Source organism: Lucilia sericata, unplaced genomic scaffold, assembly GCF_015586225.1.
Source record: "Lucilia sericata isolate MDLA Ls3-8-SP2 unplaced genomic scaffold, ASM1558622v1 Contig001134F_arrow, whole genome shotgun sequence".
Lineage (NCBI taxonomy): Eukaryota > Metazoa > Arthropoda > Insecta > Diptera > Calliphoridae > Lucilia > Lucilia sericata.
The window spans coordinates 137,277-155,242 of record NW_023995105.1 but is presented as its reverse complement, the minus strand read 5'-3'; the positions used below and the strand labels follow the sequence as shown (position 1 = coordinate 155,242).

General features: G+C 32.6%; 1 protein-coding gene across 1 annotated transcript; it reads right to left on the bottom strand.

Annotated features, from left to right (window-relative positions):
* Positions 1-5,760: 5,760 nt before the first annotated feature.
* LOC119610181 lies at positions 5,761-10,974 on the bottom strand. Its single transcript, XM_037965309.1, has one exon. The coding sequence runs from the start codon at positions 10,972-10,974 to the stop codon at positions 5,761-5,763; it is 5,214 nt and encodes a 1,737-aa protein (XP_037821237.1).
* Between the last annotated feature and the right edge of the window lie 6,992 nt (positions 10,975-17,966).

Below are 17,966 nucleotides of genomic sequence, written 5' to 3'. Positions count from 1 at the left end.
GTGTATATTGTAGAAACATTTGCGAATTGTTTTGTTAGTTTTAATATATTGCTCGTTAATCGATTCAGATTAACGGTATAGTATTATAATTTACAGAATTATGAGCTATAAAGTGATATTTGCGAGTCCGTTTGAAAGGGGGAGAGGTGTAAAAATAGACCGATTTCCAAAATTTTTAACTGTCTTCGTTTTTGTATGCGCATAGGTCATTTCAGTAAGGCTGCCTATAATGAGACACAAAATCCATAAGTAAGGCTAAAGAGTCCTTTTAAAAGCCCTCCGAAGCAAATGCCTCAAGAATTTTTCCACTGGGTTTGGATGTCTGTTGGTTTCATTGCGATGTGTATTTTGTTTCGTATGTTTGGATGTCTGTTGGTTTCATTGAGTTGTGTATTTTGTTTTTGTTTTTTTTTTTTGTGTGTTTTATTTCATTTAGCGGTGTTGTTGTTTCTTTTGCTTTGCTATGTTTAAGAGAGTCGGGGAAATGAAATAAATTGATATATTATAAAATTAATAATATTTTTATACCCTCCACGACCATCAGTGGTGATAGAGGGTATATATGTATAAGTTTGTCATTTTGTGTGTAAAAATAATCATCTGAGACCCAACAAAGTATATATATTCTGGGTCCTTATGAAATTCTGAGTCGATTTAGCTATGTCCGTCTGTCCTGTCTGGTTAAAACACGCTCACGTTAAAACTAAGCAAATGAAATCAACCAAATTCACTGAGAATATTCATTGTTTTCCTAAGCAGTTTGGTGTTGAAAATCAGCAAAATCGCTTCACAACGTAAAAAGTTATGAGTAAAAATTTCAGACTACCAAAAAAAAAATTAAGTTTTTTTCCCTAATTCTTGAGTAGTTTTCTCAGAAACTACCAAAGATAATTCGACAAATTTTGTCACAGATTATTTTTTCCGTCTATAGATTAATTATGTTTAAAATTGTAACAATCGATCCAAATTTCCCATAGCCTCATACAAAGGTACATATTCCCGGAAATTAATTTATCGTTAATAACTTCCTCAAATATATCGGTATCAACACAAAATTTTGTACATATTGACATTACATGAACAGGAATCAAAACTACGGACTTAGATCTGTATCGGTCCACAACTGGTCATAGTTCCCATATAAGATCCACTTTCGAAAATCACTTAAATGAACATATTTTATTGATAAATAAAGCTATCGGGATAAAATTCAACATGAATATGTTTTGTATATACATAAATCATTCTACGGAATTTTTTTCCGGATCGGTCCATAATTGGTCATAGCTCCCATATAAGGTTCACATCAGAAAATCACTGAAACGAGCATAATTCATAGATAAATTAAGCTATCTGGATAAAATTCGACATGAATGTGATTTGTGTGTATATGAATTACTCTACGAAATTTGTTCCGGATCGGTCCATAATCGGTCATAGCTCCCATATAAGGTCCACGTCCGAAAATCACTCAAATGCGGATAATTCATTGATTAATAAAGTTATCGGGATAAAATTCGGCATGATGTGTATAATATCAATTTTGTGTATAAATTTTAATTACTTTACGATTATTTTTTCTGATCGGTCCATAATTGATCATAGCTCCCATACAAGGTCTCTTCCCGAAAATCACTTAAACGCGCATAACTCATTACGAAATTAAGATATCCATTAGGGTGATCGATTATTCGACATTTTCCATAAACCGGTTTTCGAATAGTTCGAATAGTTGACATTAAAAAAACCGGTTGATATTTTTCAAATTCAAAAAAAACCGGTTAACCGGTTTTTCATTATAAATAAAAAATAAATTTGATTAATAAAACATGGCCCGAAATGATTTTTAACAGTTTAAAAGATTATAACTTTAGATCTAGTCGTCTGATTTACATTATTTCTTTAATATAAAAAAAAAATTGGAAAAAAGTGGGACACTTCTGTTAAACATAAGGTACTATGTAATCCTAGCTTATTATAAAAGCCCTGTTTAGAAAATTTGCATAGGCATTCCAACACTTCCATAAAATTTCAGCCGTAAATGAATTATTGTACTTGGAATATAATCTTAAGATTGATAAAATTTTATCAAACAGTTATCAATTTTACAAATATTTTTTTTTTAATTAATTAGGAAAATCAAAAAAGTTTAACCAACAGAGCTTTAGAAAAGTATACGCTAGTTCCTCGACTCGAATATTTTTAAAATTTAGACGGGCTGTATTATGATTTACTTAAAAATTTAATTTAAATAATCTTTGAATACAAAGCAAATAAAAGTATTCGAAACCGGTTTTTAAAAAGTGAAAAAACCGGGTTATTCGATATTCGAAAAATCAGCATTAAGAAAAAACCGACACTGGTAAAGCAGAAAAAAACCGATGAAAAATCGAGTCGATCACCCTAATATCCATATAAATTTGTTACAAGTATTGCTCATATGCACAGAAAAATTACTGTGAAATTTTTTTCCGATCGGTCCATAATTGTTCATAGCTCCCATACAAGGTCCACTTCCGATAATCACTTAAACGCACATAACTCATTAAAAAATATTGATGTCCATACATTTAGCACAAATATTGCTCTAATATACATAATTACACCATACAATTGTTTTCGATCGGTCCATATTTGGTCATAGCTCTCATACTAGGTTCCCTCCAGAAAATCACTTAAATGCACAATATTCATTGCCAAATAATGATATAGGTACAGAATTTTGAAATTTTGTCTTTATATACATAATTGGTCATAGCGCCTTTACGAGAAAATCTCTTAAACGCACATTACTCATTACCAAATAAAGCTATTGATACAAAATTTGGCACAAATATTAGTTTGGTATACAAAAATTCTATTTCAAGATTTTTTCACGATCGGTCCATAACATGGGTGCGGTCGGTCCCATGCAAATGTCCCTTCAGAAAATCACTTGAACACACATTACTTATTACTAAATTACGATATAGATACAAAATTTGAATGAAATATAGCTTTTATGTACAGAAATTTTGGTTAAAGAATTTTTTACGATCGGTTTATAATTGGTCATATCTCCCATACTAAGTCATGCCCCTAAAAGCAATTTAACCGTATTTAAGTAATTGCATTATCAATTTGTGTAGAACAAAATTATATATATGTATTTTGAAAATCCTTAAATCTTTCACACACATGCATACATGCACATTATTAAATATCGTTAAAGCATATCTTAGGACGCTATAAAAATATAAAAGATTTAAAGCTGTTTAAATCTTGGGGTTTTTCTATTTAAGACATGAGAAAACTCATTTCTACAAATATTTGATCAAATAAAAAAGTATTACTATAAAAATAGCTGGTGGAGGGTATTTAAGATTCGGCTCAGCCGAATATAGCACTCTAACTTGTTAATATTTTGAAGGGTATGGTATGATGATGGTGAAGGGTATATAAGAGTCGGCAAAGGCGAATATAGGCTTCTTACTTGTTATACCCCATCTTTTTTGATGATGATTGATTTTGTCATTCCGTTTGTAACACATCGAAATATCATTAATGGCTTTAAAATATGAATACAGTGATAAAGTTCGATACACATAAGTTCTATGCCAACCAAAATCTATGTATAATCTATGAGAATTGGTCCATAATTGACCCTACCGCCCATAGAAGGTCCACTTCAGAAAATTACTTTAACCCTCATTACTGGCTTACAAATACGAGTAAAGCGATAAAATTCGACACACATAAGTTTTATGCGAGCCAAAACCTCTCTTTTTGGAGAATCGGTACATAAATGACCCTACCCCCCATATATGGACCCCTTCAGAAAATTATTTCAAAGCTCTTTTCTGGCTAAATAATAAAGTATAGCAATGAAATTCGACACAAATAAGTTCCTCGCGAGCCAAAATCTCTCTACTAAATTTTATGTGGTCCATAATCGACCCTAACCCTCATATAAGGTTCCCTTCAGAAAATGACTTAACGCTCATTACTGGCTTAAAAATACGAGTATAGCGATGAAATTCGATAAAAGTCATTTTCAGGGACCGAAAATAATAATTATTTTTAAATTTTTAAATAAAACAAGTAAGAAAGTATAGTCGGGCGTGACCGACCATATGATACCCTACACCAGTTATGAATAGTGTTTGGGGCCAAATCGGGAATCCCGGTTATTACCTCTTAGATGCTGAGCTGGTTCCTAGGTGCTGGTTGTTGGCAAACTGTCTCCGGCAGCCGTCCACTTGGTTTTCTCTTGATGCGGCAGGTCAGGGCCAAATGTGTTTTTATATACACACAAACACTTGTTGTTGTGTTGCCAAAAAACAACCCTTATTTTTATTTTATTAAAAAGCTTTGTTTACTTCTTTTGGTTTGTATTTCTGTTTATTTTATTTAAGTTCACTTTTCCTTTTGTTTTTATTTAATTAAACTTTAATTTTATTTTAATTCTTAAACTTTTATTTTATTTCAATTTCTTTTATTAATTTTGCATTTGTTGTCTGTCCGGTGGTTGAAAAGCAATGAGAATAAAAAAAAATGTGTCAAGCCCTTTGACATAAAGAGCAACGCAAACTCACCACACTAAAGTGGGGAGTTGCCATACAATGCATATTGTTCTAGCGATTTTACACATAGAGAAAATATAAACTATGTGTTACACTAGACAGACACAAACATACCGCCCACCTTGCAACGGTAGTGCAAAATATAAAATCAAATACAAAATTAGATATAAGTAGTATAACAAATTCAATTATCTTATCTAGAGCAACAAATTAACATTTAAGTTCATTATTGTTAATTATAAAAAAGGAATAACAAAAGTTAACAAATATAATTAACATATGAGAACAATTCAAGTATATAAAAAATAATAGTACATTCAAATGTTTTTAAGTTTAATAAACGTTAAAGAGTACATATCAAACAAAATGTAAATAATACTTTAAAGCCTTTTGAGGGCAACAGATTATAGCATAAATAATATACTTCAGGTTCTTTTGACACCTTCTCCAAAATATGCTATGCCGAATATGGTATTCTGGGCATATAGTTGTCCTGGGCGACTCATAGCTGGTCCAATCAGAATTCTGCTCATAGTATCCTAGCTCCTAGGATAAGCTGGTAAGGGCAACTAATATGCCAGTGCACGTCCGCATTGGCACGGTCTACAGTTGTTGGACGTGGATATTTGTCTGCTCGCTCCACATTAACAATAGGGCTACGGCCGTAAATCTTGTCTTCTAAAATACATTCAACCGTTATGCGACGTTTCTCCTCGCGACGATGGTATACAACGATGTCAGTACGTCCTTTAGAAATCCGTAAGCCCAATTCTTCGACTTCACGTTTCATGATTGCTGACCTGGCCGCTGTTGGATCTATTAATGCTCTAATGAAGACGTCAGTATCATGATTGGTGACTACCCGTATCAACGCTGTCATGGGAAACCAAATACGGCCCTGCGGCAAAGGGTGCAACCAAGTATTATGGTCCTGCATACAGCGACGGCACCGATCTATACTTCTACAATTCGCTCGGCTGTGCGACTGAGCCAGGCAGTTATAACATAACACGTTTTGGGCAACAACTCGGAGCTTTAGCTCCACGGGCATCACAATAAAACGTGAACACTGTCGTATGGCGTGAAGGCGATTACAAAGCGGGCAACCATAATCGGTGTTGAAGTCCATTTTTTTTTTTTTTTTTAATCTAGAAGTTTAAATGAGCAACTTTATTTTAGAAAAGGTGATATTGAATTATTAATCAGTGCAATTAGGGAGTAAAACTAATTTGTGTATCGGTCGAGTGATTACGCCATTTTGAGTTTTAAGGTCAGCCACTCGAACTTTACCGTCAGAACCATGATAAACTTTTACAACACGACCTAAGCGCCATTCAGTTGGACAACAAGGTTCACTTTTAAGAACAACGAGGTCATTTTCTTTTAAGTCTATTTGGGGACTTTTCCATTTATTACGCTTGTGCAACTCTTTTAAATATTCGTCTTTCCAGCGGTGACAAATTTCTTGCTGCAATGCTTTGATTTTTCGCCAACGGTTTACTATACTAATTGGCGAGCTAAGCTCTTCAGGTTCAGCAGGAGTAAGAATAGCAGAGCCTATTAAAAAATGACCAGGAGTAAGAGCGGACAAATCATCGATGCTGTCGGACGTAGGGCCAAGAGGACGCGAATTGAGACACGATTCTATCTTTGCCAAAATTGTCGAAAACTCTTCAAACGTATATTTCATTTGTCCAGCTGACTTTTTAAAGTGCATTTTCAAACTTTTTACTCCTGCCTCCCACAGTCCTCCCATATGAGGAGCTGCTGCAGGAATAAAGTGCCACTCAAGATGTTGATGACCATATTTTTCTACTGCCGAATCACGTAATTCTTCTATATGTTTTTCGAAGTTATTTTCAAGTTCTCTTGCAGCGCCAACAAAATTTCTTCCATTATCAGAGAAAATGCGACTAGGGCAACCACGACGAGCAACAAATCGAGCCAAAGCTGCTAGAAATGCAGGAGTGGACAAATCGCTAACGGCCTCAATGTGAATCGCCTTAGTAGAGAAACAAACAAATAGACACACGTAGCCTTTAGTGATACGGCAATATCGACCAGTGAAACTTTTGATTTCAAATGGGCCGGCAAAATCAACACCTGTGTTAGTAAAAGGGCGACTTAAAGTAGTTCTTTCTTCAGGTAGCACTGCCATGATCTGATTTTGAAGCTTTTTTCTATGTATAACGCAGATTTTACAGTTGTGGATGACCGTTTTTATTAGATTTTTAGCCTTTATAATCCAACACTCCTGACGAACGACATTTAGGACTAAACGAGGGCCACCATGTAAGACCAAATAGTGGACAAACTCAACGTATAGACGTGCTAATCTACTGCCATAAGCAAGTATTATGGGATGACGTTCATTATACGACAAACATTTTGTAGACCCAAGACGACCATTAGCACGAATAATACCATTTTTGTCTAAGAAAGGCGTAAGCGTTAATAAAGAACTACGAGAGTCAATTTTCCGTTTCGATGATAAACAACTAAACTCACTAGAAAAGTGCGACTGTTGAGAGAGAAAAAATAGCCGATTTCGTACAAATACAAGTTCTTGAGCCGAAATTCTAACAGTTTCGTAATTACAGCTTTTACGTCTGCTTTTGCTCGCAAGATTAAAAAATCTAAATATATAAGCAATAACATGATATGCTCTGGGCAAACTTGAGAAACGGTCCAGTATATCTTCTCGTTCAGCGGATCTAGCAATATTAACTTGGACTTGTTTCGATTCTTCTACTGTTTCGAATTCTAATGGACCTTCGGGCCACGACGATTTGTTTAATCTGAGCCAATCAGGACCATGCCACCAAAGTTTGTTTTCTCTTAAATCCGAAGGTATCAGCCCCCGGGTTGCTAGATCGGCAGGATTGTGATTAGAAGCTACGTGAAACCAATTTTTGTTTCCTACTTTTTCTAATATTGTTGCTACCCTATTTGCCACAAAGGTTTTCCAATTACATGGCGGTTTTCGTAACCAAGCAAGAACTATTGTCGAATCGGACCACAAATATAAGTTATACGTATGCAATTTGAAATTGGGGATTACGCTGTTTACTAAATTGGCTAAAAGAACTGCGCCACACAACTCTAAACGCGGCAAAGATGGCCTTTTAACTGGAGCCACTTTTGTTTTGCCAATTAGTAGATTTACATAAACTTTATCACCATTCACAATACGTATATATAGTGTAGCTGCGTAAGCTAACTCAGAAGAGTCACAAAAGCCATGAAATTCAATATAAGAACTAGGCGTATATTGAACCCAACGATCAAGTTTAATTGTATCAATCTCATTATAATTAGAAATGAATGTCTTCCATTTTTGTAGAGCCACAGGTTTTATATGTTCGTCCCAGTCTATTTTGTCGAGCCACATTTGCTGCATCAAAATCTTTGCTGTTATAATCACTGGGGCCAACCAACCTGCTGGATCAAATAGCCTTGCTATAATTGAGAGTACTTCCCTCTTTGTATAAGCTGTTTTGAACTTAATCTTCTCAGTTGTAAAATAAAAGTAATCTTCTGCCGCATTCCAACGGACACCGAGTGTTTTAGCATTACTTTTATCATCGAGCGACAAAAAAGAAGAGTTAAGAAGATGCTCTTGGGGCAAATTTTTTAAAATTTGTTTAGAGTTTGAGGCCCATTTTCTCAACTCAAACCCAGCTGTACCCAATATACCAATTAATTGGTCTCGTGCCTCCAAAGCATCAGGGATCGAATGAGCTCCAACAAGAGCATCATCAACATACATTGACTCGCGAAGAATTCTAGAGCCTAGCGGAAAACATCGTTCTTCATCGTCAGCTAACTGTAAAAGCGTTCTTAGGGCCAAAAATGGGGCACAATTAACGCCAAAAGTGACGGTGTTCAATTGATAATCTTCGATTTTATTTTCCCCAGAACTACGAAAAACTATCTTCTGATACTGTCTATGTTCAGATTTAAGTAAAATTTGTCGATACATTTTAGATATATCTGCATTGAAGACAAACTGAAAGAAACGCCATTTTAGAATTAGGGCTACTAAATCAGCTTGTAATATAGGGCCTACAAACAGCAAATCGTTAAGACTGTTACCATTAGAAGAAGCACTTGAAGCGTTAAAAACAATTCTTAACTTTGTAGTGGTACTGTCAGGCTTAAAAACTCCATGATGAGGTAAGTAATAACTTGAGCTACTTTCAGAATTTGTAATTTTTTCCATATGTCCCAAAGCTATGTATTCTTTTAGGACCTCATCATATTGAGCCTTAAATTCAGGATTTCGCATTAAAACCTTTTCATTTCTTAAATATTGACTAAGAGCAATATGACGATTTGGGCCAAGTGACGAAAAAGTATCTTTAAAGGGCAAACATACTATATATCTTCCTTCAGAATTTCTTGTGGTAGTAGAACGATAGATCTCTTCACATTTTTTATCCTCTTCTGATAAAATCTTTCTACGAGAAACTTCTTCTAACTCCCAAAACTTTGTTAACTGATCGTCAATGGAAACTTTTGTCATATAATTGGTTATTGAAAAACGTGAGGAATCATTACTTGGAGTTGGGCCTGTGACAATCCAGCCAAAAATTGTCTCTTGGGCCACTAAAGATTCGAAAATTCCATGTTGAACTCCATCACGAAGAATTAGGGGATACAAATCTCCTCCTAACAATAAGTCTATTTCGCTACTTTCATAAAACTTAGGGTCAGCATAATTCAGATTGGGCAAATCTGTATTCTTTTGTGGCTTAAATGAATGTGTAGGTACATTCCCTGTTACACGAGGAACTACTAACGCCTGAATATTTAGAGATACATTATGATCAAACAGAGAAACAATTATAAAGTTCGCAATCTTTGAAGATTTGCTTACTAATTCTCCTCCTAAACCAGTAATTTCTGCGGAAACTGGCTTAGTGGGCAACTTCAATACAGTTTGTATTCTCTGAGAAACAAAACTTTCATCCGAACAAGGATCTATGAGTGCTCGAACTTTGTAATAGGAACCACAACTAATTATATTGACCCAAGCTGTAGCCAACATCACTTTCTTAGCTACTGATGTGTGATGTGACTGAACAACACCAGACGGACCTGCGATATTAGTGGACTGTAATTGATTTGTATTTGTGGACTGTATTTGTTGGACAGAACTATTTTGACTTTCGCCCTGAAATCTAGTATTTCCTTGATTTTGGCTATTATTGTTTTTATTTACAAAATTCCTATGCATTAAAGTATGGTGCTTCCTTTTGCACTTGGAGCAACCGTTTGTGCTACTACAATCACCATACATATGTCCAATGTTGAGGCAATTAAAACAATAACGAAATTTTTTCAAAGTTGAAACACGATTTCTATAATCCATATTCAAAAATCTGGTACAGGAGCTGATTTTATGGTTTTCTTTGCATAATTTGCAAAAAATGGTTTCAACTTTAGTATTATGGGCCTTAAATTGTTTTACTTTAGTTGATGTATGGTTATTGTTACTATTAAGTGCCGATTGGGAACCACTGGGATGCGTATTATTCGAGGATATAATATCAGAAACGCTTTCTAGAGCATGAAATCTATCTGTTAAAAAATTGTTTAATTCTTCCCATTTGGGAACCTCTGTTTTATTTCTAACCGATTGTTCCCAAAGATTCAGTGAACATTCAGATAAGCGCGAAGAGCATTGAAACACAAATATCGGATCCCATGAACCAATATCAACATTATACAATTTTAAAATTGCCATACAATTGTTGATTTCTCTTTGGAGTCTTTTTATCTCTGATGCTGAATCTTGATTACAGGGAGTCAGATTAAACAATATTTTCAATTGACTATTTATTAATACACGTTTATTTTCATATTGAGTTATTAGATTTTTCCATGCAATTTCAAAATTTTTCCTATTTATATCTCTAGCCTCACCATCAGTTTTTCTGAACAAGTAAAATAACTTTTCTACTGGGCTAAGTCTTGTATTGTTTATGTAAATCGCAGTAAACATATCTCTAAATGTGGGCCACGAAACGTAATCCCCATGAAAAACACCAGTATCACAAGGAGGTACGGATATGGAACCACAAAGATTGGGAACTGCTGATTCTACATTTTCTTCAGTTTTTTTACCTAAGTTTGCTTTTGCTTTGGAAATAATGTTTATACATCTTATATATGTCTTGCGGACCTGCGGATGCTTTGTTTGTACCATTAACAATTCTTTCTTTTTTTCTATTGTGACATCAGAACAATCACTATAAATGCTTTTATAATTTTCCCATGATTTATCTAATTCTGATCTTTCAAAATCAAAAGCATCGTCCGTATAACTAGAAAAATCTTCAGCTTTAAGCATAACCTCAAAGCTGATTAATTCATCCGCAGCCACTATGTATTTTTCAAAAATCGACATATTTTAATTTATTTAAGAGAACCACAAAAATATATTTTCCCAAAAATTTAAAATAAATCACAGAGTCACAAACTTCTTTAAATAAAATCAAGAATTGAAAAGAGAAACTGAAGTTTTTTAACACCATACAAAGTTAAAGAGAACCACAAAACTTTATTTTCCAATAAAAGAGTTAAAGAGAACCACTAAGTTAAAATGCGCCAAAATCACAATTTCCAATAAGTTTAAAAACTTGAGAAAAAAGATGGACGACAAATTTATTTAGGTTCCAAAAATAAAACAACAAATACAAATGACCGTAAGGAAAAATGGCGGCTTAATGTAAAAGTTCACGATGTAATTTCAAAAAGTTACACAACCTCACTTTTTCCGAGCCACAAATAATGAACCACAATATATGCATATGAAACACTTTGCACTTTAATAATTTCAATTTACGCACCTTTTTTTTCTACGGGCGAAGGACCAATGTTTGGGGCCAAATCGGGAATCCCGGTTATTACCTCTTAGATGCTGAGCTGGTTCCTAGGTGCTGGTTGTTGGCAAACTGTCTCCGGCAGCCGTCCACTTGGTTTTCTCTTGATGCGGCAGGTCAGGGCCAAATGTGTTTTTATATACACACAAACACTTGTTGTTGTGTTGCCAAAAAACAACCCTTATTTTTATTTTATTAAAAAGCTTTGTTTACTTCTTTTGGTTTGTATTTCTGTTTATTTTATTTAAGTTCACTTTTCCTTTTGTTTTTATTTAATTAAACTTTAATTTTATTTTAATTCTTAAACTTTTATTTTATTTCAATTTCTTTTATTAATTTTGCATTTGTTGTCTGTCCGGTGGTTGAAAAGCAATGAGAATAAAAAAAAATGTGTCAAGCCCTTTGACATAAAGAGCAACGCAAACTCACCACACTAAAGTGGGGAGTTGCCATACAATGCATATTGTTCTAGCGATTTTACACATAGAGAAAATATAAACTATGTGTTACACTAGACAGACACAAACAAATAGTAAATCTGATTTATTTTTCATAATAAAGCATTTATCCTCTATTACCTTGTTCCGATACATTTAAGCAATTTATGGATGAGAAACTCATTTTCTGAAAAAGGCTTTATATGGGGGCTAGAGGCAAATATGAACCAAGCTCGATAAAATTTTGGGAATATATTTATATTTACATAATATTTTTTTGTGATGAATTTCATCGCAATATTTGTGTTTATAAGTTAATTTTGGACATTCAAGTAATTTTCTGAAGGGGACTTTGTAGAAGAGATCGTTGATCGTTGTTAAAGAGAAACATTTATTTTTAATGTTGGGAATCCCCGAATTAAGAAATACCATAGTATGCCATTATTTTGAAGGTATTTAATGCTAGTAGCATTATGAAACTTGTTGCGGTAGGTTCGTGAATTTATTTTTAAAATTAGTGATGTCTAAAAACAGTCGAAAGTTTTTATCCTTAAATGAAAAATGCGAAATTTTGAAATATTTAAAAAAAGGATCGAGTGTTACAGTGTTAAGTAAAAAGTTGCAAAATCAACGATATGTTCAATAAAAAATAAAAAAGACAATATTTTAAAATGTGTGAACAATACGTTTTATGGACCCGGAAAACGCAAAACATTACGATCTTCAGAGCTTCTAAAAATGGAAAAATCGCTCTATAAGTGGTTTATTTGTATGCTGAATAAAAACCTCCCTGTAAGTGGGTTGATGTTGAAAGAGAAAGCCAAACAAATTCACAAAAACATAAGTGAAAACGGAAATGACTTCAATGCTAGCGATGGGTGGCTACAAAAATTTAAAAAGAGATACGGAATTCGTTTCCTTCAGATAAGCGGTGAAAAACTTTCTGCGCAATCTCAGTTCGTAAATCCTTTTAAAATTAAATTGAAAGCAAAGATAGAAGATTTGGGTTTATCTAGTGATCAGTTGTATAATGCCGATGAGTCTGGTCTATATTGGAAACTTCTGCCACAAAAGACATATGTAACGTCATTGGAGAAAAGCGCTCCAGGTGCGAAAATGGAAAAGCAAAAAATAACATTTTTATGCTGTGCAAATGCATCAGGATCTCATAAAATAAAACTTTTAGTAATAGGAAAATCGAAAAATCCTCGCAGTTTTAAAAGTTTTATCTGTCCCGTAAACTACAGAAATTCTGCGTGGATGACTTCTTCCATTTTTAAAGAATGGTTTCACAACTGTTTTGTGCCAGAGGTAAGTAAACATGTAAAAATAGTTCAATTGGGATTCTTACTGTTTTATTTTTCATTCACGTGACAGATTTTTTAAAGAAGAAACGATTACCAGTAAAAGCTTTACTCCTAATAGATAAAGCCCCATGCTATCCACCAGAATCCTACCTTAAATCCGAGGATGGTTCCATAGAAGCTATGTTCATGCCTCCAAATGTAACGGCTCTGATCCAGCCAATGGATCAAAATCCAATTAGAATCACCAAACTTCATTATACACTGAAAAAAATTCATGCCTAATATATACGAAAAATGTCGTACATTGTACGAATCGTTCGTTGTTTCGCACCACGAAATTCTTTCGTAATATATACGAAATTGTACGAAATATTTTAGTATAATGCAAAATAATCTTTGAAAAATTAATTTACATAAATTAAAAAAAGTGAATTTTAAATAAATATGGTAAAATTTACCAAATATTAATTTATGCAAACATTTTTGTTCATTTTAAAATAATTTTTCTAATTTTAGTTCAAAATTATTCTCCACACGAATTTTGAAATTTTTTTTTATGAAAATAATTTGTGAATAATATTATACTTTTTCTTAAATTGTATAAAAATGTTGTAGTTTTATTTAATGATAATTTAATTAATATCATTATTAAATAATATTTCGTATTATACACGAAATTTTTGTAAATATTACGAAAATAGAAGTTACGAAATTTTTTTTCGTAAAGTTAAGCATGGATTATTTTCAGTGTAGGAACAGTCCCCTCTTAGCAAAAGAGGGGGATTTGCTTGAATCGATGAAAAAAATCACACTTAAAGAAGGAGTTTCTATTCTAGAGGCATCCTGGAACCGAGTTAGTAAAGAAACTTTATCTAACTGTTGGAAAAATATTTTGAATATGGTAAATTATGAAGACGATCCTGAATTTAATGTTCCTTTGAGCGTTTTAAAAGAAAAGTGGCAATCAGAGGTTAGATCTTTAGAAAATACTGCTGCAGATCTTCTACAGACATTGTGCCCTCAGGAAGTATTTACTGCTGTAAACATTAGATATTAGATTTAACTGACATTAAAGTATTGAAAAAAATCAGGGAATTGGCGGTAAATAAGCCGGTCAAACAAAAGAAAAAACAGAAAAAAATAACCGATTAATAATATATTTATGTATGTACCTATCTTTTTTCATTGTAAATTTTATTTATTTTTTTGTCGTACTATTTTGTTGGTTTTTTATTTATTTGTATTTTTATTTTTAAAAACTTTTTATGTTCCAAATAAATTACAAAAAAAAAAATTTAGTAATCTTTGCATTTTCATTCCTTGCAGAAATGATTTTTAGAAAGAATAACTTAGTAATATATATATATATATAAAATCACAATCGAAAATGTGAACAAATTCGAAAATATGAACTTACCCGACATTAATTAGTTCACATTATCGAGAGTTCTCTGTATATCGAAAATTGCTACCTGTACCTTGGGCACAAGGTTTACATGGACAGCCAGCCAGACGGACGGACATAGCTTAATCGACTCAGAAAACGATTCTAAGCCGATTGGTATACTTAAAGGTGGGTATAGGACGAATATTTGTGTATGATCATCAACATCAGCACAAACCCAATATACCCTCCCCACTAAAGTGGAGTAGGGTATAACAAGTAGGAAAGTATAGTCGGACATGGCCGACTATACTGGTATATTTTGAAAATTATTTATTTTAAATAAAGAAACTTTAATGTTGAATTTTACCTTAATTCCGATGTATTTAAGCAATTTATTGAAGAAAAACTCAATTTCTAAAAGAGGCTTTATATGGGAGTTAGGGTCAAATATAGGCCGATCTTCAACAAATTGGGAAGAGGGTTGTAATTTTATGTAAAGGTTAGTTATGGTATTTCATCGCGATACTAATGGTCATAAGTAAATTTTTGGACGTTTAAGTTATTTTTTAAAGGGGGGTCTGTATGGGGTCTAGGGTCAAACGACGGCCGATCATATAAAAATTGGAACGGTCATTTATGCCTATATAATACTTAGTTGTGCCAATTTTTGGTGAGATAATTTTGACGTAGTTATGAGTTAAAAACCCTAAATCGGAAGGTAAGGTTGTATGGGGGCTAGGTGAAATAATGGACCGATTTCAACCATTTTCAATAGGCATCGTCCTTGTGGCAAAAAATTCGTATGGTTTTTGACTTTTATTTTTTTGAGTAAAAATAAAAGTTATTTTTTTACTTTTATTTTCGAGCAGAAATAAAAGTAATTTTTTGAGCAGAAAATAAATTGTCGCTTTATAATCGTTTATTTTCCAATAATCAAAAAATAACTTTTATAACTGCTCGAAAAATAACTTTTACTTCTGTGACTTTTATGATAACAGTTACGGTCCCTGGTAATTTTCTTACGATCCAACACCTCTTTACTGCCTTTTATGAGAATCGGCTAATAATTGACCCTACCCCCCATATAAGGTCCCTTCAGAAATTACTTTAACGCTCATTACTGGCTTAAAAATATGGTATAGCTATGAAATTCGACACAAAGAAGTTCCTCGCGAGCCGAAAATTTTAAAGGTACGAGTATAGCGATGAAATTCTAACTGCCAAAACATCTCTACTGATTATTATGAGAATCGGTATATGAAAATTACTTTAACGCTGACTTAAAAATACGAGTAAAGCGATGAAATCCGACACACATAAGTTTTATATGAGCCAAAATATCTCAACCAAATTTAGTGAGGATCGGTCCATAATCCTGTGTGTCCTACCCACATATATGGTTACCTTCAGAAAATTACAGCGATGATATTCAATGTAAACAAGGACCCTCATATAAGGACCTTTTCTGAAAATTTGATGAAGAGGGTTCAGAAAATTACGAGTATAACAATAAAAATCGACATAAAAAGTTTATACTTAGGAACATAATTCTTCATTCCGAAAAAAAAATAAAAATACGAATAAACAAGTTCTGTACAAAACAAAATCTATGTACAAAGTTTTACGAGTATCGGTTCATAATTGACGCATATAAGCTCCCCCTCAGAAAATTAATCATACGCCAATAGTTTAAGCGCTATGTCAAAACCCACATACCCGGGTATGTTTTTCATTTTTGAAGTGATATATATCGTATCGGCTTGAAATTTGGACTATGCTTTCAGAGTAAACACGGTGTGTTATTTTTTAAATATTTTTTTATTTTAGCCCATATCTATATGAATAAAATAAGATATGAAACGTTGAAATCAGATAAAAACTAACAGAAATAGAATTTTTTTCGTAAAATCAAAAATAAAGTGTGGGTCAAAAATGATCTTGAAAAAATGAAAAAAATATATAAAAATTTGTATTCAGATCTAAATATTTTACACGTTTCCGTAAAAAATATAAAAGTGTGTATACTTTTTAAAAAGGACAAAGGAAACTCTTTTCAAAACTGTTGAAAAATATTAAATCGGTTAAGAAAATTTTGAGATATAATTTTTTTGGTCTGTCTAGTCAACAAAAAGCTTTCGATTTTTAGAGTATATTGAAGATTCTAAAAATGGTAAAATGATCTACTCATCTAGGTCTATAAAAAACATTATATCGCGTAACGAGTTTTTTTAGTGTCACACAGTGTAATTATCTGAATTATACACTAGAAATGTATAAAAAGATGAAATAGCCATACAAATTGTATGACATACCCGGATATGTTGGGTATTGATGTACGTAATTTTGCTCGGGTATAGACAAGACGTTTAAGTATTGAAAAAAATATTTTGTTTTTAAAAATTAATATTTTGTTAGTTCAAAAGTGCTCTATCCATAATTGACTTAAGCCATATTCCAAATATCGCTCTGATATTTATAGGGGAGCATTCCTATTACGGCATACGGTTTGATGGTGGGTATATGAGATTCGGCACAGTTTAATATAACACTATAATATATAATCAGCTGTTTTTTTTCATTGGTTGGAGACAAATAAAAATCAAATTTAAAAAAAAAAATGCAAATAAATAGAAAATATATAACATAATTTGTTAAAATAGCGTAACAAACCTACTTTTGTATTATATTATTTGTGTTATAATATAACAATATAATATATAATCAGCTGTATTTTCATTGGTTGGAGACAAATAAAAATTAAATTTAAAAAAAATGCAAATAAATAGAAAATATATAACATAATTTGTTAATAGCGTAACAAACGTATTTTTGTATTATACACACACACTAATATTCCAAAAAAAAAAAAAAACAACATGGCGATGAACTGTCAAAACGAATTACGTATGTATGTGTCGTAGAAACGGGCTAATAGGCTATCGTCATTCAGAGGCTGAATTTAGTAATTCAACTGCTCGTGTGAACTAGGTAAGAATTTTTGTAAAAATATGAAAGGAAAATGAATTAAAAGTCAATTTTTATATGAAAAAGATTATTAAAAGCTAACAGTATCCTACGGTTTTTGTATAATAAAAATTTATGTTGTAATAACGAAAATATTTAAAGTTCACTTTATTCCTCACTTTAATTAAAGTTACCTTTTACTATTACGAACATTAAAGGCAAGTTGTAATAATGAAAAACGCTCACGTTAAAACGAAGTAATAGAAATTCACGAAATTACCAAAAACATTCTTTATTATCCGGTACAGTTTGGTATTGAAAATCAGTAAAATCGGTTCACGACGTAAAAGTTATGAGTAAAAATTTCAGACTACCTCGAAAAAAATAACGTTTTTTTTCCCAATTCTTAAGTATTCTTAAGT